The sequence below is a fragment of the Panicum virgatum genome, chromosome 9K (assembly GCF_016808335.1).
Source record: "Panicum virgatum strain AP13 chromosome 9K, P.virgatum_v5, whole genome shotgun sequence".
NCBI lineage: Eukaryota > Viridiplantae > Streptophyta > Magnoliopsida > Poales > Poaceae > Panicum > Panicum virgatum.
In genome coordinates, this window is record NC_053144.1 from 58,924,845 (window position 1) to 58,946,591 (window position 21,747).

At 44.8% G+C, this 21,747-nt stretch overlaps 5 protein-coding genes across 14 annotated transcripts; 2 read left to right on the forward strand and 3 right to left on the reverse strand.

The window, feature by feature from the left end:
- Positions 1-500: 500 nt before the first annotated feature.
- LOC120652803 (glycine-rich RNA-binding protein 4, mitochondrial-like) lies at positions 501-5,192 on the reverse strand. Of its 2 annotated transcripts, XR_005666653.1 has the most exons (6): positions 4,803-5,180; positions 4,103-4,219; positions 3,325-3,393; positions 3,041-3,147; positions 749-943; positions 501-683 (listed from the first exon to the last, which is right to left on the reverse strand). XR_005666653.1 is itself a non-coding variant. In XM_039930730.1 (5 exons), the coding sequence occupies exons 2-5, from the start codon at positions 4,185-4,187 to the stop codon at positions 887-889; spliced, it is 318 nt and encodes a 105-aa protein (XP_039786664.1). In that variant the 5' UTR covers positions 4,188-4,219; positions 4,803-5,192; the 3' UTR covers positions 507-886. The 2 variants fall into 2 exon arrangements, 1 of the variants encoding a protein (XP_039786664.1); XM_039930730.1 differs by having other exon boundaries at positions 507-943; positions 4,803-5,192.
- A 1,856-nt stretch (positions 5,193-7,048) lies between these two features.
- On the reverse strand, positions 7,049-7,501 carry LOC120648839 (histone H2B.4-like). 2 transcript variants are annotated; one of them, XM_039925489.1, is made up of 2 exons: positions 7,439-7,501; positions 7,049-7,378 (listed from the first exon to the last, which is right to left on the reverse strand). In XM_039925489.1, exons 1-2 carry the CDS (start codon positions 7,499-7,501, stop codon positions 7,049-7,051), a joined length of 393 nt encoding a protein of 130 aa, XP_039781423.1. The 2 variants fall into 2 exon arrangements, with proteins under 2 accessions (XP_039781423.1, XP_039781422.1); XM_039925488.1 differs by having other exon boundaries at positions 7,049-7,501.
- A 968-nt stretch (positions 7,502-8,469) lies between these two features.
- Positions 8,470-9,431, forward strand: LOC120652804 (ATP synthase subunit b', chloroplastic-like). Its single transcript, XM_039930731.1, has one exon. The coding sequence runs from the start codon at positions 8,626-8,628 to the stop codon at positions 9,259-9,261; it is 636 nt and encodes a 211-aa protein (XP_039786665.1). The 5' UTR covers positions 8,470-8,625; the 3' UTR covers positions 9,262-9,431.
- A 426-nt stretch (positions 9,432-9,857) lies between these two features.
- LOC120652805 (organelle RRM domain-containing protein 2, mitochondrial-like) lies at positions 9,858-11,261 on the forward strand. Its single transcript, XM_039930732.1, has 3 exons — positions 9,858-10,187; positions 10,671-10,739; positions 10,857-11,261. Exons 1-3 carry the CDS (start codon positions 9,980-9,982, stop codon positions 11,090-11,092), a joined length of 513 nt encoding a protein of 170 aa, XP_039786666.1. The 5' UTR covers positions 9,858-9,979; the 3' UTR covers positions 11,093-11,261.
- A 2,047-nt stretch (positions 11,262-13,308) lies between these two features.
- LOC120652806 lies at positions 13,309-21,252 on the reverse strand. 8 transcript variants are annotated; one of them, XM_039930733.1, is made up of 21 exons: positions 20,897-21,157; positions 20,727-20,807; positions 20,251-20,630; positions 19,710-20,001; positions 19,521-19,592; positions 19,219-19,417; positions 19,057-19,120; positions 18,246-18,671; positions 18,046-18,130; positions 17,896-17,955; positions 17,747-17,799; positions 17,463-17,581; positions 15,758-15,857; positions 15,606-15,663; positions 15,472-15,525; positions 15,165-15,383; positions 15,023-15,078; positions 14,833-14,892; positions 14,546-14,639; positions 13,986-14,126; positions 13,309-13,486 (listed from the first exon to the last, which is right to left on the reverse strand). In XM_039930733.1, exons 1-21 carry the CDS (start codon positions 21,041-21,043, stop codon positions 13,379-13,381), a joined length of 2,868 nt encoding a protein of 955 aa, XP_039786667.1. In that variant the 5' UTR covers positions 21,044-21,157; the 3' UTR covers positions 13,309-13,378. The 8 variants fall into 8 exon arrangements, 7 of the variants coding, with proteins under 7 accessions (XP_039786667.1, XP_039786669.1, XP_039786668.1 ...); XM_039930735.1 differs by having other exon boundaries at positions 20,927-21,156; XM_039930734.1 differs by having other exon boundaries at positions 19,710-19,998; positions 20,897-21,155.
- Between the last annotated feature and the right edge of the window lie 495 nt (positions 21,253-21,747).

Here is a 21,747-nt window from a genome sequence, read left to right on the forward strand (position 1 = left end):
CCAAGTTTCCCGCTCTAGGCTGAATTCGCGACAGTGCTTTGGGCGGGCAATTCAAGTCTCTGAAACTGAAATTTCGCTGTGTACTACACTGCAAATTTCCCCGCTCTAGGCTGAATTTAGCGGTGGTGCTCTGGGCGTGCAATTCACGTGTCTAAAACTGAAAGTAAGCCACAAGCTTATCGCCGCACAAATCTTTGTTGAGAACTTGAGATTGTCCCGGGACACATTCAGAAACCCGCTTTGATGCACAAATCTAAACCATTTATTATATGATCACTATAACATATTTAACTGTTTCCTTTGCAGCCTTTAATTAAAAAAACCTTTAGTAATATTTCCTTAGCACCAAAACCTTCAACCATCTTCTCTTCTCAGTCTTTAGTTACAAATGCTTCTGCGAACCAGACCTTACGCACAAAGTTGCCAAAACATTTCTTACCCAGGCCAACAGAAAACAATGCCCCATAACACTTTTCTACTGCCGTGGACCCATGGTAGTAGAGATCGAGAAATAAACAGCTAAAAACATCAGCTTCTGCATACATGTTTACAACAATTGCGAGATCAGGCATATGATGTAATCTGAAGACGCTTCTATGTTTCAGGTTCAATGTTTAAGGTCAAGACCCAACAAACAAGTTGAAGCACACCAGCTTCAGTAACAAATGCGATTGCTCATGAACAACAACAACAACAACAACAACAACATAGCCTTTTTTTCCCAAGCAAGTTGCGATTGCTCATGAACCAAATCTAAAAAAAAGAAAGCAGTAATACTTTGGGAAGATAAGCTTCGCGAATCAATCTTGTTGGTGAAAGCCAAAAGCCTAGAACTGCTGGAGAAGAAAATGGTCCATCTTAAGCAATGGAGGGGTCTCCTACAGTCCTACTCGCTTTTGGGTCCCTGGGCCATCTCCACAAAAACCAATCTTCCGCGTAGTATCTGTTTAAGACAATAATTTAGATTAAGTTGAGAATTACATATCCAAATAATATAAACATGAAAAGCTGATACTAATTCACTTCTAGTTCAGAAAAAGAAGCCTGTGCATGTTTTTCATTTTATTATTTATTCAGTCACTGAAGCTGAAAGTCAGGGATCAACACATCATCTTGAAGCAGGAGTATTGATGCTGGAGTTCCAGCACGTTCACAAGTTGAAAAATCTATGGATACGAACACAACAACTGGAGTTTTTTTTGTCAAGAAAATAATGCCAAAATACAATTGCATTAAAGAATCAATAAAGCTGATGGCTTCGATTACCTGTTGGAAACTAATAATTTCAAGCTAGCTGCTGGGTTGTGATTTCGTGAAAAGTTAGAAAACACTGCAAGAATTCCAGAAAGAAAGTGCAATGAACCTATTTACAATGGAACAAATAACCATGGCCATGTGATTTTCAGTCCATCTGCAAAAAAAGTTCAAACATGTACTCTGCCTACATAAAGAATGTATCATGGTATTATCTACAACTGTCCTACCATAGTAGCTCAAGATAGCTCTACCGATTGCTAAAATACCTTAAGGGGGCAATTTTCTGAATGCGATACATTTATATCACCAAGAAAAAACTGTGCTGTTTACATAAAGTATCTTTTTCACACAATAATCTAGATTGACTTATCAATGACAAGCAGCAAGATAGAAAGGAATGCTGAATCGAAGAGTCACTGCATAAGGTTCTTAAAGAAAAGAAGTCGTACTTAGGAAGTGAAATACATAAAATGCATTAACTCAATCCAATCCATGGTTCTCATGGCGTCGCCTAGGCGTCCGGGCGATTTTCCAATTGAGGCGTCGGGCTCGCCATGGCTTCTGTGCGTATGGCGTCGCCTCGCTCGCCAAGGCGTCGGATGGACGCCACGCCCATGAAAAGGCGACGCGCGAGGGAGGAAAAGGTGCCGCGCGCGGGAGGAGACGGAGCGGAAAAGGGGTGCGCAGGGGGAAAGGAGCAGAAAAGGGAGGTGTCGTGCGGCAGGAAGGGAAGGGGCTCACGCGCGGCGCCCATCTGGAATCGGCACCATCTGAGAGTGGGAGGGAAAGAGAAGAAGGCGGGAGAACCTGGAATCCGGCGCCGCCCCTCATCCGCGACTACGAATCCTACCTCCCGCCTGCGACCGTGCTCGGGACTTCTCATCCGCGACCGCAAATCTTGCCTCCCACCTGTGACCGTGCTCGGATCTTCTCAGCCGCCTCCAGCCCCCTCCCCAATTCGTGTATGTATAGATGTTTTCCCCTATCCTTGCTCTGTTCTCCCCGCAATCCTCCCGTACTCTTTCCTCTGCTGTACTGCTTTTCCTCCCCCTCTTCTTCTACTCTGTTTCTTAGTACTCGTGCTCTGCTCTGCTCCTGTCTGCTATTTGTAGTGCTATCAGGAATAGATAGCTCATAGGTGTGCTCCATTCTGCTAGTATATGCCCCTGTGGTTGCGTAATTGGGTGAATATGTGCTTGTCTGTTGGAACCTTGTTGCATAAGAGATGAACTTTGCAGCAAAAAGGTATGCATTAGTGTATGTTTGTGCTGTCCCATGGAAGATTAAGGTGTGCATTTGGCGTCGCCTCGCCGCGCGCCATACTCGTCTAGGCGTCTAGAAGGGGGTGGCGTCGCCTCGCCTCGCCTCGCCTTACCGCAGTAAAAACCATGATCCAATCATCCAAAACAGGTGTTTTCACAAAGGAATGCATCCCAGCAGATTTTAAGATTAAGCTAGGAAAAGCTCATTAATAACTTCAATTGTTCTGAAAATATGTATAAAATAATTAAGATATTCAGGATATGCGAATCACAAATATGTTAAATATTTGTGAAATAAGAGTAGGTATAGAAAAAGTGAAAATAAGAACTTTTGAGATCGTTCAGCTGAGAAAGAAATAACATCAGAGCTCACACCATGCTATCATGAATTTTCTTCAGTATCATGTCAAATAAATGACAAGTAAACACTTGCAACTAACAATTTGTAGACATCACAACTTATTAGCATCAGTTAATTAAGTTTTTAGTGGAAACAAGTGAACAGAGCAGAATGCACATACTCTTCCATTCATTGCCTTAACAGCTTTATCTGCCTCGGCTTGCGATGAATATTTGACAAAACCAAATCCTTTCATCCTTCCAGTTTGGCGATCTCTCATAAGTCGGGCTGCACTTGATAAGATCCCAAAAGCGACATCAAACAGAAATACTGCTATTTTGATTCAAGTAACATAACCAATACTGTTACAAAATCAAACACCAAGTTTCATCAAGAAGTAATTACAAAGATTGACTGGAAGTGGAAACAGATTGAGGCAGGTCTATAATAGACCAGATAATGTACCTTCCTTTACATTGCCAAATGGTGAAAAGATATCTTTGAGCTCTTCCTCTGTTGTATAAAATGATAACCCTGAAAAAACAAAATCAAAGAATGAGTAAATACTGCATGCCACAACCACATTACACTAATAACATACAACATTAGACAAAACAAAACTTTGTAACAGATTGGGATGGAATTACACGACAAGTGGATAGATATACAGCAGTTTTACAATTTAATGTTTCTACTTCAGAACTACGGTCTTCATGGTAACCAATGGACGAAAATGACAGTCCACCACACATCCTCCAAGATGAAGACACTGAAGTGCCAGAATTAACCAAGTTGCTGTTGAAGCACTAGATGTACGGATACACCAAATTTATTGGCATTTGTTATGGCCAACTATTTGAGAAACTAGGCAGCGATCAGCCTAGCACAAGATGGAGAAAGGCATTATTCAAAAAAAAAAAAGATGGAGCAAAGCACAACAACCCATCCTAGAAATCCTCCTCACTCTCTGCAAAGGAACCATATTCTGGTAGCACCTGATACTCTGCAATCAAAGCTGATATTCAAAAGAAAAAAAAAGTCAAAAGCCTACACCACCAAGGCACCAACCAGTGCTATCCTCTGCCCAAACCATTAAAAGCCTAGACTTGTTGCTAGCGCACTGTGTGAATCATGCATACCATTACACTACAACCACGCAGTCACAAGGTCTGGAGCAAATCCAATCATCAAGGCGAATCACCCAACCGAAGAAACAAGCAAGAATCGGTCGAGATTTACTTACTGCTCACAAATATCTCTGTGCTGAAGCACCTCATGCCCAGAACCTGAGAGGACAAACCCATCAGCCTCCCTCCTCGCATCATCATCGGGGATGATCCTCCACCGCCGTCCCGAAACCCTAGACCCCAAAAATTCCCAGCGCAGATGAAGCATAGAGCAAGCAGCGAGGGCACCAGTATAACAATAAACAATTAATAACAAGAATACCCCATATCCGTTACCTTTAAATCCAAAAGGTTCATCACAAACTGGCACGATTTACAAAGAGGGCAAGCCAGCTACTAGTAGTACTACTACTACATAAACATTTCGTTGTTCATCCAACGATATTTTCGCAGCAGATACTACCAGGGACGGGCCCAGAATTTAGGAGTTGGGTATTCGAAATTCCAAATAGTGCTATTTTTTTGACAGCTCAATGTACAAAATAGTAGCGCATATTTGAGTACCGGTAACACAAATTGTTCATACTTTCAAATTGTTCGATGTATAGATAATAGCGTACTAAATGATCAACATATCAAAGTGGGAATATATGAAATAAACAAATGATACAATTCTAAAACAAATGGCATTGATAAGAATGCTTACAGAACCTACAGATTACAATACAAGCAATTGAGTTTCAGAAATTGATACGCATCACTGCAGCAGCCTTTTCTACATCTACAGAAACAGAACCATCACCTACATCTGCGTACCTAGTAATTGATACGCAGCGCCGCTGGTCGTCGCCTCGCCGCCGGCTGCCCCTGCCCGGCTGGCCGAGTGGCCGCCCGCCCGCCTGGTGCCTGCGCTGCTGCCTGCTGCACAAGTGCCCTGCACTGCACCTGGCCGCCGCCCGCCAAGGCGCCGAGCAGGGCAGCAGGGAGCAGCAGCAGGCGTTCGATCCTACGCAGTTGCACCTGCGCGGCGCGAGTGCGCCGCCTCTCCGGCCCCCAGCCTTCGCGGCTCCGCCCCTGTGCCACCGCCACTGGCGCGCCGCCGCCGCCGCTAGAGCTAGGGTTGCCGGCTGGGATTGAATTTCGGATGGGAGCTGGGAGAGAGGCAGGGAGCTGGGAGCTGGAGACCGAGCCTGGTCTGGGGGCTGTGGGCGTGCCTGGGTTGGGCCGGGGGAGGGAAGGAAGGGGCGCGTGGGCCGGCGGGGTCATGGTCCGTTTGGTGGGGAGGGGAAGTCGTGGGCTGTTTGTTATTTTGAGCCCGTTTATACTATTAAGCTGTTTGTTCTTTTGTTTTTTCTACATACTAGTAGCAGAGATATACGTGCCGCATGCACGTATTTAATTTTCATTCCTTCAACCAATAATATCATTTATTTTTTAAATGTCTTTATTTTCCTTCCGTAAACAATGATATTAATTGTCGGTACCCCAGGACTGGGGTACCCCATCTTGCTGTGTCTAGGCAAGAAGAGCTTTGTAGTTATCCTTAACTACGTCCAGCAGCTGAACCCCTGCGGTCCGGAAGCCCTGTTCATCCGACAACGGTCCCGGACCTGTCCTCTGGATGGGAAAGATCCGGGAGCTCCACGTGTTCCGGAAGAAGCAGGCGCTCAGCCCGAGCAGCCGGAGGCTCCGGACCTCCCGTGAAGGTCCGGATCCCCGCGGAATCCCGGACCCCCCTTTGGGGTCTCGGACCCCCGGTATAGTAACCGGACCCCTCGCCAAGGGAAGGAATCGACACTCCGCCTCGGGGTGGTCCGGAGCCGCCACGTGTCTACAAGCACAGACACGTATATAAAGCCGCTTGGTCTCCATATTAAGGTTCACCTACCGCTGTATTCATTGCGGTAGGAGGACGTCCGCATTGATGTAGCAGAAGCCGAGGCGATTCTTTGACCAGGGGGCACTATTGATCGCGTATTACCAAGACGCATAGTGGGGCTGCTGGCGCCGCCCACGCCGCGCCTGTCAGTCTGCCATAACAGATGGATACGACGGCTCGGCTTCACCCATTATGACGCCTACATAATAGCCTCAACAGGTCACACCGAAAGCTACATTCCCCCAACGGGTACCTTGCTGACGGGACAAGAGAAGACCACCCTTCGTCAGAGGGTCAGCAGGGCATGGAAGCATATCGGAGGAAAGATTCGTAACCACTGTAGCCATTTAAATACTCTGCGCAGTATGCTGCACAGTCACGTTGGGCCCACTTGTCGGGGCCCCAACGTCCTATGTATCCGCACCCCTTGATCTATAAAAGGGGGCGCCCGATAGAAGAAAAACTCAGGCTGGGAAAAAGCCAAGGCCCGGCAGAAGATAGATTCATACACAGCCAAGATCAATACCTCTCCCAGTGGATGTAGGGTATTACGCTCCGGCGGCCCGAACCACTCTAAATCGTGTGTTCTTGTGTGGTTGTCTCAAAGCTAGATCAGCCCAATCGCCTAGTACCTTCCCGAGTACTCCCTCTCTGGAAATAGGCGGGTGCGCTCCGCGCACCCGGCAGTGGGTCCCCTAGAAACCCCACGACATTAATTATTATCCTTCTAAACAAATAATGATGCAAATTATGGGTGAATGCATGTTCAAAGAAAAATAAATTATGCGCCAAAGGAAAGTAATACGCGGGTACAAGAGGTGGGTATAAAATATTTCTGGTGTAATTAGAATTTTAGTGGAAGATATTGACGAAACCAATCTCCACTCCCTTTCGTCAAATCTTTTGGCCTGACAAGTGGGGTCGTCGTGAGAGGTAATGTGGGCATCGTCTTCGTGAAAAAAGATTTTAATTGTTTCAAATTTTATATTTTCTACATATACTTGAGAAATACTTACATATACAAAAATAAACTACCAAAAATAATGGGTATTCAACTGAATACCTTTGATGTATACTGGGCCCGCCCCTGGATACTACATCATGAGTGCAAGAGAAGGGGGGGCACAACGAAGAAGCCTAGAAGTGGCGGAGACCTAACAAATCCGTGAATGTCACGGTTCGCTCAGTTGCTGGCGAACTTCGTGACGGCCTTGGTGCCCTCAGAGATGGCGTGCTTGGCGAGCTTGCCGGGGAGGACGAGGCGCACGGAGGTCTGGATCTTGCGGGAGGTGATGGTGGGCTTCTTGTTGTAGTGGGCGAGGCGGGCGGCCTCCTGCGCCAGCTTCTCGAAGATGTTGTTGATGAAGGAGTTCATGATGAACATGGCCTTGGAGGAGATGCCGATGTTCGGGTGCACCTGCTTGAGCACCTTGAAGATGTAGATTTTGTAGGTCTCCACGCTCTTTTTGGCCTTCTTCTTCCCCTTCTTCTCACCGGCCTCCTTGCCGGCGGACTTGGAGGCGGGGAGGTGCTTCTCTGACTTTGGCTTCTTCCCCGCGGGCGTCTTCTCCGCCTTGTCGGCCTTCTCCTCCGCCGGCTTCTTCTCCGCGGGCTTCTTCTGAGCCTTGGGCGCCATCGGGTTGGGGCTCCAACGCTTCGGGGTCGAGGGAAATGCAAGGGGGCGATTCGGTTGGTGTCGGGGAGAAGCTTTTCTTGGCGTGTAGTGAGGGAAAAGGGAAGATGAATCTATATATAGATAGATGGCCTCCGCGGGAGGTGATTGGTCAAGAGTGGTGGAACGCGGATTGATGAGGTGGCGTGAATTGATCTAGAGACGTTGGTTTTTGGGAGTGGGAGGATGGATGGCGGAGAGTGGGTCTTAGGCCAGTCTCAATGGGGGTTCATAGAGAGTTTCATGATATTAAATATCATCAATTTTGCTGACGTGGCAAGGAGAGAGAAGAATGAAATTTCATGGGATTTGAGAAGAATTTCATCACCATGAAACTCATCTGGTACAGTTACCTAATTTTCAGTCTAGGTATCTGTGCCCAACACTGAGACTGGCCTTATTTCCCGCGGAAAGTGACGCACTGACGAAATAGATGGGCGCCTTTCTGCGCGTGTTTCAGCGGAAATTGCTGGCCCTCATTATAACGGAACGGTGGGAATTCCGTTTGTTTCCGTTTCTTGGGCTGGCCCTTGCTCTCTCAACCAGGCCCCATTTGCACTATATGGGCTTCAGGGGAAAATTTCGGGGGTTCCTGGGGTCACGCGGGTAATTCCAGCAGATTTGTTATCCACTCCAGATGTTATGTTATTGGGTCTAAATTGGTTCAACAAAATAACCCATATTATTTTTGTTCCGGAACAATTTTTTAATTATTCTACCAATACAAAAAAATTTGTTTCGGAATAAAAAATAGTTATTAAATATTATGCGATGATTTGACTGACATTTGACAAAATTTCGGCCGAGGAAACATCCGGGGCCCGAAGCGGGCGGGAAGACTACTGGCCCAGGAGGGGCTCGGAATGACGACACGGGCCTGGCCTTTACCGAAGCACAAAACTGGACGGGAATATCGGCAATGCACTCGTGGTAGCGAAGCGTGCATCGGCATCGTGTGGCCGCCGTTCGTTAGCGCACCGCAACCCAACAACCCGTTCGGATAGATAGCCGGTGGCCCGCCTCCCCTCTTCCTACCACACCACCACGGAACTCGCCGCCGCCGCACTTCCACTCCCCGCCTCGCACCCATGGCGACGACCCTGATGGCTGCGGCCACCACCTCCTGCTCCCCGCGCCGCGCGGCGCCGCTCCTGATGAAGCCGGTGGCCTCCTCCTCGTCTAGCTCGGCGCGGCCGCGGCGGCCCTTGGCGCAGCAGCTCCCGCGGCTGCTGGCGACGGCGGCGGCGGCGGTGGCGGCCGCGCCGCTCCCGGCGCTGGCGGAGCAGATGGAGAAGGCGGCGCTCTTCGACTTCAACCTGACGCTCCCGGCGATCGCGACCGAGTTCCTGCTGCTCATGGTCGCGCTGGACAAGCTCTACTTCACGCCGCTCGGCAAGTTCATGGACGAGCGGGACGCCAAGATCCGCGGCGAGCTCGGCGACGTCAAGGACGCCTCCGAGGAGGTCAAGCAGCTGGAGGAGCAGGCCGCCGCCATCATGAAGGCGGCGCGCGCCGAGATCGCCGCGGCGCTCAACAAGATGAAGAAGGAGACCACCGCCGAGCTGGAGGCCAAGCTGGACGAGGGCCGCCGCCGCGTCGAGGCCGAGCTCGTCGAGGCGCTCGCCAACCTCGAATCCCAGAAGGAGGAGGCCGTCAAGGCGCTCGACGCGCAGATCGCCTCGCTCAGCGACGAGATCGTCAAGAAGGTGCTCCCATCCGCGTGAGGGGGAATCGAAACAGCGAGCCAGCCTTCTTCCTTGCTCAGCTTTCTGATCTGTGTGTATACGCTTGTTGGGCCGCCGTCCGTTGCCGGCCCTGCTTTATCCTATGATGACTGTAACTGCATCAACATTTTGTGGCAAGTATAAATGAATCAATCATATTTTTGAAGAAATTTGGGTGGCTTAGATTCTACAGTCGCGTATAAAATGTTTGGGATTATAGGCGAGTTGCACTGAGGTTGTTATGTAAAAATTGCCTAAATCTTTCACGCTTCTTGTGTGATCCTGGCTCCAAGCTCCAAGCTGCCTGAAACATTAGGAGCTGTGTACAATAAAACACCATGAACTGTGCTACCGTGAAGAGGAAGATTAGAAGTCCAACACAAAAGAAGTATTTTGATATGTGATTTCTTCGAATGAAAAATCCAATATCTAACTGAGTGTAGTTCAACTGTTAAGATATCTTGTGGTGTAAGTAACGCTCATTTGGGTTTGAATGGTGGGCCCTAGCACCGTGTCAAAAAAATAAAATAAAAGTGAAGTATTTTGATCTGAGGTTTCTCCGAAACTCGTATTCTCGTGTGAAAAGAGGGGCGTGCTCTTCTGTCTGGGCCAGAACCCAACCCACGACCCCCTGGCCTGGGCGGCCGCGCCAACCACAACCAAAACCAGAAGCAAGAAGGGGGCGGCGCCGCGGCGGGTAGGGTTTTAGCCGCCGGCGATGGCCCACTCCGCCTCCTCTTCCGCCCTGCTCCGCCGCCTCGTCTGCAGCTCCACCCCAGCCTCCTCCGTGTTTCGCGCTACCGTTTGCTCCTCCTCTTCCGGCTCCGGCCCGTCGCACACCCCGCCTCCTCCGTCCTCCATATTCAGCGACGATGCGGAGGTTGCCAACGTGCCACCGCTCACCACCCCCAAGCTATTCGTCAGCGGTAACGTCTCTCCCCCTTCCATCTCCCGCCTCGCCCGGCTCAATCCATTGTCTTTCGCACCGTAATTGTAAGTTAGCTTCAGGGAATGCAATTTCACAGTAAATCAGGCCTGCTTATGTGTGATGTGAATTTGTGATATTGCCCAAGTTAGAGCTGCAGGCACCTCGATACCTTTATGCTCTGTTTGTACGAGCAATGCAATGCAGAACCCAAGATAACCAATGAGCCCCATGGATGAATCACAGCGTTTAGACCTGTTACAGTTTGCATCCCGTCCTGCAGCTCCTGTGCCGTCAAATCCTATTGCCATCTGTGCGTTTTTCTTGATTTCTTTTTTATCACTGTAAAATAGACTTGTTCCATTCAGATTGTAGTTTGCCACCATACTCAGTAAGCTGCTGGCAGTTTATTTTCACTTCTATGTTTCCCTAAAAATGAATTGCTGTTAGGCTCATAATCTCTGCTTGATTCTATTCGGCGTAGGCCTTTCAAGGCTAACAACAGATGAGAAGCTCCAAGGCGCGTTTGCTCCTTTTGGTAGGCTCCTTGAAGGTACAAAGCTTTCTTTCAAGTACTTGGTAGAAATCTGTTCATCCTCCTCGCAGAAAAAAGAAATCTGTTCATCCTTTTCCTCACTCCTAATTGTAGTGTGCTTTTATTACTGTGCAGCAAAAGTTGTGACGGATAGAGTTTCCGGGAGGTCAAAGGGTTTCGGTTTCGTGAGATATGCCACTATAGACGAGGCTGAGAAAGCACGGCAGGAGATGAACGCTAAGTTTCTGGATGGATGGGTCATCTTCGTCGATCCTGCCAAACCAAGGCAACCAAAGCCTGCTCCTCAGCAGGACACCCGTTCTTCACACGCTGGCTTCACAACGAACAAGACAGTAGGATGGTGTGGCTAATTGCAACAAACTGTTGTTATATTGCACAACTTGGTTGAGGGAGTAGCAGAAACACCATAGAGTAGTTTGATTTGATACAGGCAATGGTGGGCTGGACCGCTGGAGATACAATTTTCTTATTGGCGCAACATTTTTGTTCTATGAATTATGGGTCGCCTTCTGAGTTTTCCATTGCGGATGTAGGGGTTGTTTGGTTCGAGTGGCTAAACTTTAGACCATGTCACATAAAAAAGAATTTTAGCATTTAGAAGTATTAAATGAAGTCTAATTACAAAACTAATTGTAGAATCTTAGGACTAAAATGTGAGATAAATCTAATGAAGTATATTAATCTATAATTAGTGAATGGTTACTGTAGCATTATTGTATCAAATTATGAATTAATTAGGCTCATTAGATTTGTCTCACGAATTAGCACCCGTCTGTCAAAAAAAAATTATAAATAGATTTTATTTAATACTTCTAAATGGTAAGATTCCTTTTGATGTGATAGAGGCTGAAAAAAAAGCACAGAGAAACAAACCAAACAGCACCTATACACTTATGAATGCAAAACTGATGATGCTATCTCTGTCGTCTATTTGCATGGTTGCTTATCGTGTTACCTGATGAGAGCTTTCCCTGTTGCTGCAAATTATCAGACACACCCACAGATTTGGCTGATCTTCCTTAGGTCAGTCTCAGTGGGAGTTTCCTTAGGTCAGTCTCAGTGGGAGTTTTATGAACACAGTTATCTAGACTGAGAACTAGGTAACTGTGTCAGATGGATTTCATGATGATGAAAATTTTCTCACATGTGACTGGCCATGTCCTATGTCAGCAAAATTAATAATATTTGGTGTCATGAGACTGGCCTTAGGTTTCCTCCAAAGGTCGAGTCAAATGATAGCTCATAGCAATTAAGAGATAGCATAAGAGATCACTTCTTTAATGGTCTAGCTTTTAGGGCAAGTATTATAGTAGGCTATAAGCAGGCTGAATGTTGAGGTGGAGGAGAGAGAAGAAGTGGGTTGTAATATTACAGCCAGCTTTGACACAAGATCTAATAATGGAGAGTTAAACCACTATACAGCGGGCTAAGGGCATGTACAACAGTTAGACAACAACTATCTATATAAGTACACGTAAGCAAAATGAGCTGATGTGGCTATCATTAAATAAGAAAAGAGTGTGTTGTTGTCTACTCTTCGTCTACTGCTCTGGCTCGTGCTCCCATGCAAAACAACATCAACTAGAGTACGTATTAAATATCACATAGACAGCTAAATAGACAACAACTGTCTAAACTATTGTAAAGCTATCTATTTAGCTGTCTTTATATGTCAAATAGACAGCAGCCGTCTAAACGGTTGTACATGCCCTAAATCATTAGCCTTGCTCTTAGCACATAACTCTAAGATGTAGACGGACCTATATACCAGCCTCACATATTTTTGTAAGGAAAAAGTCTAAATTACTCCCCTCAACTATAGCCAAATTCCGAATAACCCCCTAAACTATAATTTGGTCCAATTTACCCCCTAAACTATGTCATTTAGTTCATCCTACCCCATAATACAATTTGTTCTTTTTGTGTCTCCATACACAAGTTGAATTGTAACCTCAAATTTTGCAGGGTGGTAGTGGACATCAGGATGCATATTTTAGAAAAATTTTATAATTTTTCAACTTTATTTTTCATATAATTTTGAAATCCAATGTTTATTTTTTGTTAAATATTCTAACATATCACAATAATGATAAAAAATTATGATATATTTTTCTAACATGTGTTATGATGTGTACTATCATCTTGTAAAATTTCAACTTAAAACTCCACCTATACATGGAGAAATGAAAATAATAAATTATGTTAGGGGATAATTTGAACCAAAGAGCATAATTTAGGGGGTAAAATAAACCAAACGATAATTTAGGGGGTTATTCAGACTTTGGCTATAATTGAGAGTAGTAATTTATCAAGAGACAGCTCTTATCTTTCCTCTCTCTTCCACCTAGACAAAATATTATATTTTACTCCTATAAGCTAGCTGACTTGGCACCATTAGAGGTCTTACTGGAATTGGAATTAAATCACTGAAACTTTCAGTTCAGGCTACATTAACTTGCTTGTAGTGCTATATAACGTTAAGATGATCCGCACAACGTCGTGTCATTCACTCATTCTAAAGAAAACATACACATTGATGCAGAATACCAATATGAACTCTGACCCATTGTAAACACCCAGGCAATAAACATGAATCGGTGGTTCGTATAACAAATGATACAAGCTGCGAAGCGTGGCTATGGCTGGATAGCAGAAAGAAATTCAGGTGTTGAACCGCCTTTGCATGTCGGAAGCAATCGTGAGCTCACGATGAAGGTGAAAGCACCTGCTGTAATCACACCGAGCTGGAAACATGTAAGGCAATTTGAGACCGGCACACGCGCAACCAACAAATCTGCAATTGAGTACACGTCTAGGCCCAATATAACTTGGGAAAAAGTACGTTTTTTTTACATCTCTACTCCCTAGAAAGGTTGTGCTCTGAAATCATATCCTAGACTAAGCTACAGAAAATTGTGCCACAGGTAAATCATCTACAAATGTCTCTCCCATACAGCATGAACCAGATATCTATTAATGTAGTGTACAAACAAGCACAGATTAGATTTGCTCAAGCAAGTGATTTTTGAACCAAGGTTAGGTTCTCAAACATCACCAAGGGGTGCGACTCCAGCATTGAGTTCTTCTGGCAGCAGCACAACAATAATAGTACGACACTACTGTTAGTATTAGCGAAACGAAGAAAAACATTGTAATATTCAGTTAGTTTGGTTCAAAAAAATAACAGAACAATTTCATCATGCCGTGAACCAGTGGAATATGCAATAAAATGAATGTGGTTACCTCTTCATCTGATAAAATGGTGAACCCGAGCTTCTCAGACCAAATTGGTGCCATTTCAAGGTCAACAGGCGCTGTAAGAAGGTTTACGTTCCAGGCTCTCAAATGTGCCTCGATAGACTTTAGGAGAAGTACAAAGTAGCCCTGCAGAAAGAAATACCAAACAATAAGAATTACAATTTGCTAAATATCCATTCAGAAATATCAAAACATAAAGGTGTTTATAAAAAAATGTATTCCTATATGTGTAGGTGAAGGGGCACAGGAAAAGTAATCAGATATAAGAGGAGTTGTGAGTGAACAGAGTGAAAACACTCAGTCTATATGAGCTATGCTTGACGTGCAAACATATTCCAAATTTTCTGAAAATAACTTATTGTTTGAAGTTGCATCATAAACCTATCAGATAATCAGATAATTATTAGTGGATTCTCTTGTCAGCGACTCATTAACATTCTGTAGTTACGCACCCCTTTTTTGAGGGGTGCGGCTTCCAAAATCACTTCTACATGAGATAATTGACAACATTCACTATGTAGTGTATGTCTCAAATTCATTTTCACCTTCTTCCGGCACTCACTACGAGTAGCAATAAGGACCAACTCTGCAACTTGTTCCATGCGCACTTTCAGAACTGCAGCAGACACAACATGCGTACTGCAATAAAATTAAAATTGGGGAAAGTAAGAATCAGGATAAGATAATCATACAAACTCAGTTTGAGGGCTAACAATCTGAGGATTATATAGGAGCTCTTTTTGCTAAGTTTGATGCAGCACCGCAAAAACATAATGGAGGCATCACTGCGAGCAGACCAGAAGAAACACAAAATATCGTAATGATGAAATACCTTGCAGTTAACACTGCACAATACATTCCTCGAAAATCCTTCTCTCCTTCTACATTCTTGCTGCAAAAATGAAGTTTAGATTGTTTACAGACTTCAATATATGAACAAAAAGGCCGAAGAGTGAATGCAGATCAATGAAACTACTCATACACCACATGACAAGTCAAGAAGTGGCAAAATAAGAACCTACGCATAAACCATATCCGAGAAGACACCACTGTGCTCAGAAGTTTCCGCAAATGCATCCTATAAAGTACAGAGATCGAGTTGAGACTATAGCAGTGAAAAAGGATACTGAAAGGAGATGCAAATTTATAAGTCAAAGAACTTACTTTGAAGATATCAATGACCTGAGGCATGTAGAGCTGCAAATTACTACGTTCATCCATTCCACTTAAAAGCCGCCAACAAATATTGGATCTTATCTGTCTGAGAAAGGCAATCTCTTCACACTTTTCCAGTCCTTCATCTAGACGGTCACGAAGCAATTGACATATTTCGCAGCACAGGAAGCAAAATTGCATATATTCTTTCAAAATTTCTAGGGGCACCTGAAATGTTCAATTTAACCATTCAGAAACACTTTTTTTTACAATGGCAGACTTTCCTTTTGCAAATGTAGGTGAAAAGGTCACAAACCTTCTTTTTTTCAAGTCCAGTGTTGTAGCATTTAATATGGCATGGTCTCTCACACTGTAAAGTAATAAGGCATAGTTTGCAAGCCAGTAATTTAAGTATCAAAGACAAGGATGTAAGCATTGAGCATAACAGACCTGGTTACAAAAGACTATTGTATCTGGATCGATATTTCCAAGAGTCGTGTAGCCATCCCTGATATTATATAACGATGCAAATTTTCATATATGAGCTCATCGAATCCCTGTTAATCTGCCAATGGAAAAAATGCTTAGTATTACAATCTTACCCACAGAAAGAGCACCCCTCTGTTTCGACCACTCTTTCTTGCAAAGTTCGTTTCAGGGGAATGATAGGTCCACTGGTGGTAGTAGGTTCTCTGCCACATCCTATAATAAAGGAATGAATTAGTGCAACACAGAGAGGTGGTAAATTTTCATATATTAGCTCTACAACTACTTCCTCCTTGCCTAAAGGTAATACGGTTAAATCTACATGGAAGAGCCTTGACATAAAAATCATGTCACCAAGGAAGCAAAACAAGGCCTGCTTGAGGGCAGCAAAGTCTCATGTGACTGGATAATGCAAGGTCCAAGCATAACTACTGTGCCCACTTATAAAAATATTGGGAGCACAATGTATCAGCAGAAGGAACATAAACCAAGAAAATCACTCACTTTACACACAAGAAGATAGAAATGAGGAAACCATTTCTATCTACTAGATCAACAAGTGGGAGAAATTAAACCCAACAAGAATCTAAACTCTAAATCCCAATACAGATAAACCCCCTCTACAACCTCAGTATACACCAATACTAGCACATGAATAGGACTACAACTTATCAAGCTCTTGGTGTACAGCAAGTCCTTGTAAGGCAAAACGAGTAAAGGCTGGGAGTAGTAAAGCCACCAAGAATAGGAGATCCCTGGCTTGAAAGCCACATTGCCATCCCAAAAGTTTCACTGTTCCACAACTGGGCCTGGCCCCACGTGTCAGTGACAGAATCCCTCTGCAGTTATTGCAGAGGAACCGGTTTCGTTGGGTTACTGGTCAGGTAAGAAGCACTGCCCAGTCAGAAGTCACTACCCATAATCCTTTTCTCGCTAAAGTATTTTCTTTAGACAAAAGAGGCCTTGGGAGTAAGGATAAATGCAAGCTTTCCAATCCACAGGAGGGATCCCAGCAGAAAGAAACTATTCTCCTCGTGACGTGTGATGGCTGTGCTGTGCACCATGCCCTGCCCTTTGCAGAACTTTGGCTCAATGTCTCGCCTTGAGAAACCTCCATGAGGGGATTGCCATATTACCTCTGTCATCCATATTTTAATTGTTTACATCATTTGAAATGGAAAATGCCCAGTGCAAATAGTTCATCACCAGCAGTGCTTGCTTGAAGCTTTCCATCTAGCTCAGGTATCAACCTCATAGTCTAAAATGGCCCAGTTCCTAGTTCCTCATTCCTCAACATAACCCAAGGATCCAATACCACAAAACCATCAACTGGGACATTTTACATAAATATCTATATCTTACAAAAGTCAAACAGAAAACAATGAACCCAGCTTAATAAAGTAATGAGACATGTGAAGGCAATTTGATCTGATGACTGGTGGTCAGGAATATTTCCCTAAGTATGTCTGGTGCATGCTTGTTAACAGGATGGGGAAAATTTAACCTGAAACAGTCTTGCCACAACATGAATATTTGAATGTCCTTTTTTAAACTTTGTCCTTAGAGGGGTTGTAACTTCGAAATAATTTCGTTCCTTAAAAAAACAAGGAATGAGGTTCTCAAGATCCAACATGGTTAGCTATCATATATAATTGCAGAAGGATACCCTTCTTTTAATAGGACAACACATAGACATCTATATGCCTGAGTATTCACAAAGGCCACAGCAAACTAAACTAGATAACTTAATGAATTATAACAAGAAAAATAAATGAGCTATTGTAATGAACTTCAGCATATAGACAACGCCCATCAAGTTACCTGAAGAAGTAAGGTTAGGGTAGTCACTAAAGCTAGAACCATTTGAATTCAAACGATCTTGCAATTGCAGTGCTAGCTTATGAAGTGTTACCCCTTCTGATGTATAAATGTTGCGATACCTGAAACATAAAATACTCACCACTTAAACGAACTGAAACAGCCAAGGACTTTTTCTCCACGTTCAAATCATTACAAATACTTTAACAAATGATGTTTTGAATTCTTAGCTCTTATATGAGTAAAACAAGTCAGACACAATTTCTTTCCAGAATGGTGGTGCTTACGGTTGCCGTCTTCTCCCCATGCCAGCATGTTCTTCAAAGTGCGAAGGAGTAAACTGGAGTCAAAAGATAACAACAAAAACATCCATTGATCCTTGAGTAGAACAATTACATCATAAGAAACAAAATTCCCCTATCGCTTAGTTTTGTACCTCTTGATTGCAACAATTACAGACTATTCCTGTCCCCCGCTTATACCCTTGCTTTAGAGCCTAAAACACAGTGAAACGTGAGTTCTCTTAAGAGCACTAAAACTAAAGGTTATTGTTGAAATGGGGCAGTTCATGACATATCCAGAGCACCTCTCCGGTCTTCAACTTGTAAGTCAATAAAGTATTATCTGGAAGGCCACCCTCCTTGAAAATCAGTGGATGCAAAGTGGTATCCCTGAGAGGAAGCAAACCACATTTATGGGTTACTCATCATTTCAATATAATGTCATGTAAAAGAACCAACCTTTCTCCGATGTTTGCAAGGAAATGCAGAAGATTTGATCTTTTACCTCGTTTTTGATTCTTTTGACTTTGAGTCGATGTTGGAGTTTGAAAATGGCTCTTGAGGGATTGTTACTGGACTTGGTAAAGAAAGCCCTAAGTCTGTGGGATCATGATTTGAGCCATCGGGTATTATTGCAGTAGGTTCTGGAGAATCGGGTTTTACACCATCGATGCTGAAAGGACCTGCTGTGTTCTCACTATGAGTATCTTCAGTGTCATTCTCCTTTGAGGTGCCAGTAGAGAGGCCAGAAACTCCTTTGTCATGGCTTCTACTCAAGGCTGGAGTTGAAGTCCCAGAACCTCCTCGTTTAAACTGTCTATCAGACCGCCTTTTGGATGCACTCCAATTAAGGTTTAAGATGCTACCGCTGGCAGATTCTTTCAAGTGTGTCAAACTATAAATCATCTCCCCCACAGCCGACTCCCATGAACTACATGTGAGGTTTCAAAGCAAGCTGAAGTTAGTATGAGCTATGAGGCGTATTGTGATAATTTAAATGTAACTGACTGCAAATTGGCAGTGCACTTCATAAAAATGGTTAAAATGTTGGTTAAAATATTGAAAATAAATTAGCAAGGATAGGATAGATAGCCTAAGGACCAGTTCTCACTGGAACAATATGGCATTAAAGCCCAAGTCATCCCTTGCAAGGTCAATCGGGTTAACCGAGTGTACACAGAAGTTCAAGACCCAAAAAAATAGGTAAAACTATTGATGCATAGAAAACAAATAGATCTTGAAAATATCAAGGCACAACATACAAATTTATAAATATGAATGCAGTCCTACTGAAATTTGGATGGCTTGTAACTTACTCCTGAGTTGAACAACCATCTGAAGCTACATCATCTGAATAATCTTTCCTCTTTTGAAATGAAGCTAAATGGCCAACAAGACGGAAGATAGGACAAGGGAAAAATTAGCATATTCTGAGCAAATCACAAAAGCAACATAACCTTAGGTACTCGCTAAAATACCTTTCCACTTGCTATACTCATTCATATTTGGAGGTAAGCCAATAGTTTCTTCAATGAATTCGCAAAGCATGTTAAGCCTATAATGTTTTAGAGCTTTCACGACCCTGAATAGAGAAATCCCGGTTTCCAAGAAGATGTGATCATTCTGGTTGTTGGATGACTGACCAGAATGCTGTTCAAACTCGCATGCATTCATAACCTACAGTTAGTTTATCAGGCATCATGAGGTCAGGCACAAGACAATTTATGGAGAAGCATGGAATTTAAAATTGAAGCAGCACAGCCAGTAACAGAAAGCTTACATTTCTACTGTAATTGCACTCTGAGCAGCCACAAGAATACCCCTGCCCCCTTATTCGTCCAATCTTCTCCACCTAAATATCACAAAATGGAAGCATATATGTTGTCCTTGAGATAAATAAGAACCCTAGGTTTTCAATTAGCATTCATGCCAAACCTACAATGCTACACTCAGCAGGAAAAACACACACCTCATCCTTCTTGTAGGTCACCTTGAAACCTTCAAGAAGCCCAGTGGATAACAATCCTCTAACATCTTTAAGGTAACTGTCTAGCCGATACTTTGTTTCCGTCATTCGCTCTTTAACAGGAGTTATTGTTGACAAACTACCATACCTAGGTCGTCGCTCACCAGCTCCTTTCCTTCTCTCTTTAACATCAGGCATGGCACAGTCGCCACCTGCTGCATCTTCGATCTGTTCTGTAGCAGGCCCTTCAATTCCGTCCATAGGGTCCGACTGAATCGTGGAACAACTTTCTCTGCTAAAAAAAGGAGGGTTAAGACTGGCATAAACCAACGAGTTCTAAATTCTAATTGAAATGATTGGATATATATTTGTCCAATTCTATCGGTTTATTAAATGACACATCACCCTGAGTCCCAGTGAGGAGCAACGACTCACCATGGAATTAGTGGAAATTACACAACCGCATAGACAGTTCCAAGCACAAATCAAGCACACCAACCGCATAGACACTTCCAAGCACAAATCAACCAGGGGAATCGCTCACCTCAAACCAAGAAGACACAAGCCGGCCATCTCCTCCTCGGTCAACATATCCACGTCGCCACGCGAGGGCGCGGGCGCCGGCGACGAAGGGGGCTCCGCCGTCGCGCCGACAACCTGAACCCCGTTCGGTTCCCAGCTAGCGGGCGCTCCCGGCTGGTGCCCCTGACGCGGCCCCTGCGGCGCAGGCGACGCTTCGGCGGCGGCCATGGTCATAGGCACCCCTGCGGCCGCCTCGAACTTGTCCGCGAACGCTTCGGCGGGCACGTCCCTGAGCTCGTGGAAGAGGGCGTAGAGCGACTTGCCGTTGCCGAGGAAGATGTGCCCGTTCTGGTTCTTCGATTCCGCCCCCGCGTGCTTCTCGAATTGCAGCGCCGACAGCACCTGCGCGGCGCGGAGAAAAAACCCTCAGTTCTCTCCGCGCGAAGCTGCAAAACCGGTGTTCTGGAAACAGATGGGCATGTGATCGAGCTGGCTGACCTTGCCGCGATAGCCGCAGGAGGAGGAGGCGGGGCAGGCGCAGGCGGAGCCGCCGTCGGCGACGAATCCCTCAAGCAAGGCCTGCGCGCGGTGGCGGAGCGATTAAAAACCAGCGCAAGGAGAGCAGAGTCGGCGGCGGGGGAGCGGGCCGCGGGCGGGGGGTGCCTCACCCGAACCGAACCGGGTCGAGGGGTACTCACATGTTTCTTCGCGAAGCGGTAGGTTACTGGAACGTGCAACAGGAAGGGCAACAGATCCCGGACGCTGTTGATATACTCGCCGGCCGCCGTCGAGGCGCACTCCTCCGGCTGCTGCATCGATCAAGGATGGTGGCCGTTCTGCTTCTTCGACGAAGAAGGGTTTTGCCGTTGCGCGGAAGAAGATAGTGCTGCCCTGGTCGTTCGACGTCACCCCGCGTGTTTATCGAACTGCAGGGCCGATAGCACCGGCGCGGCTCGGAGAAAAACCACGACTTCTTGGCCTAGGCGGCCGCAGGAGACGGCGATCGGGTAGGCGCCGCGTAGCTGCCGGCGGGGACGAAGCTCCTGCACCGAAGTACCGAACCGGGTTGAGGCAGTTCAGAGGGTTTTAGACCAACTTCGAGTGTTTGGATTCTGGGACTAAACTTCGTTCCCTATCATAATTTTATTATTTAAAAATATTTATATATATATATCTATCTGTTACTATATATATAAAGTGAAAGTGAGTAAAGTTTCCATCTAAAATTTTAGTTTGTTATGTTGATTTGGTCCGCCTGTGTTATTGACAGATGGTCTTAATTTATCACGTATGCTAGTCGGACCAACCCGTCGCCCTCCATCCACAACTCGATCACGTAGATTCCTACAAATTAACACACGAACACCTATTTATCCGATACTTATATCAATTTTGTTCGTAGCAACGCACGAACATAATTGTTTAGTTAAATAAAATTTTATTACAAAACTAATTGCAAAATCTCAGAGCTAAATTGCGAGACGAATCTAATGAGGTATATTAATGAAAGGACCTTAAT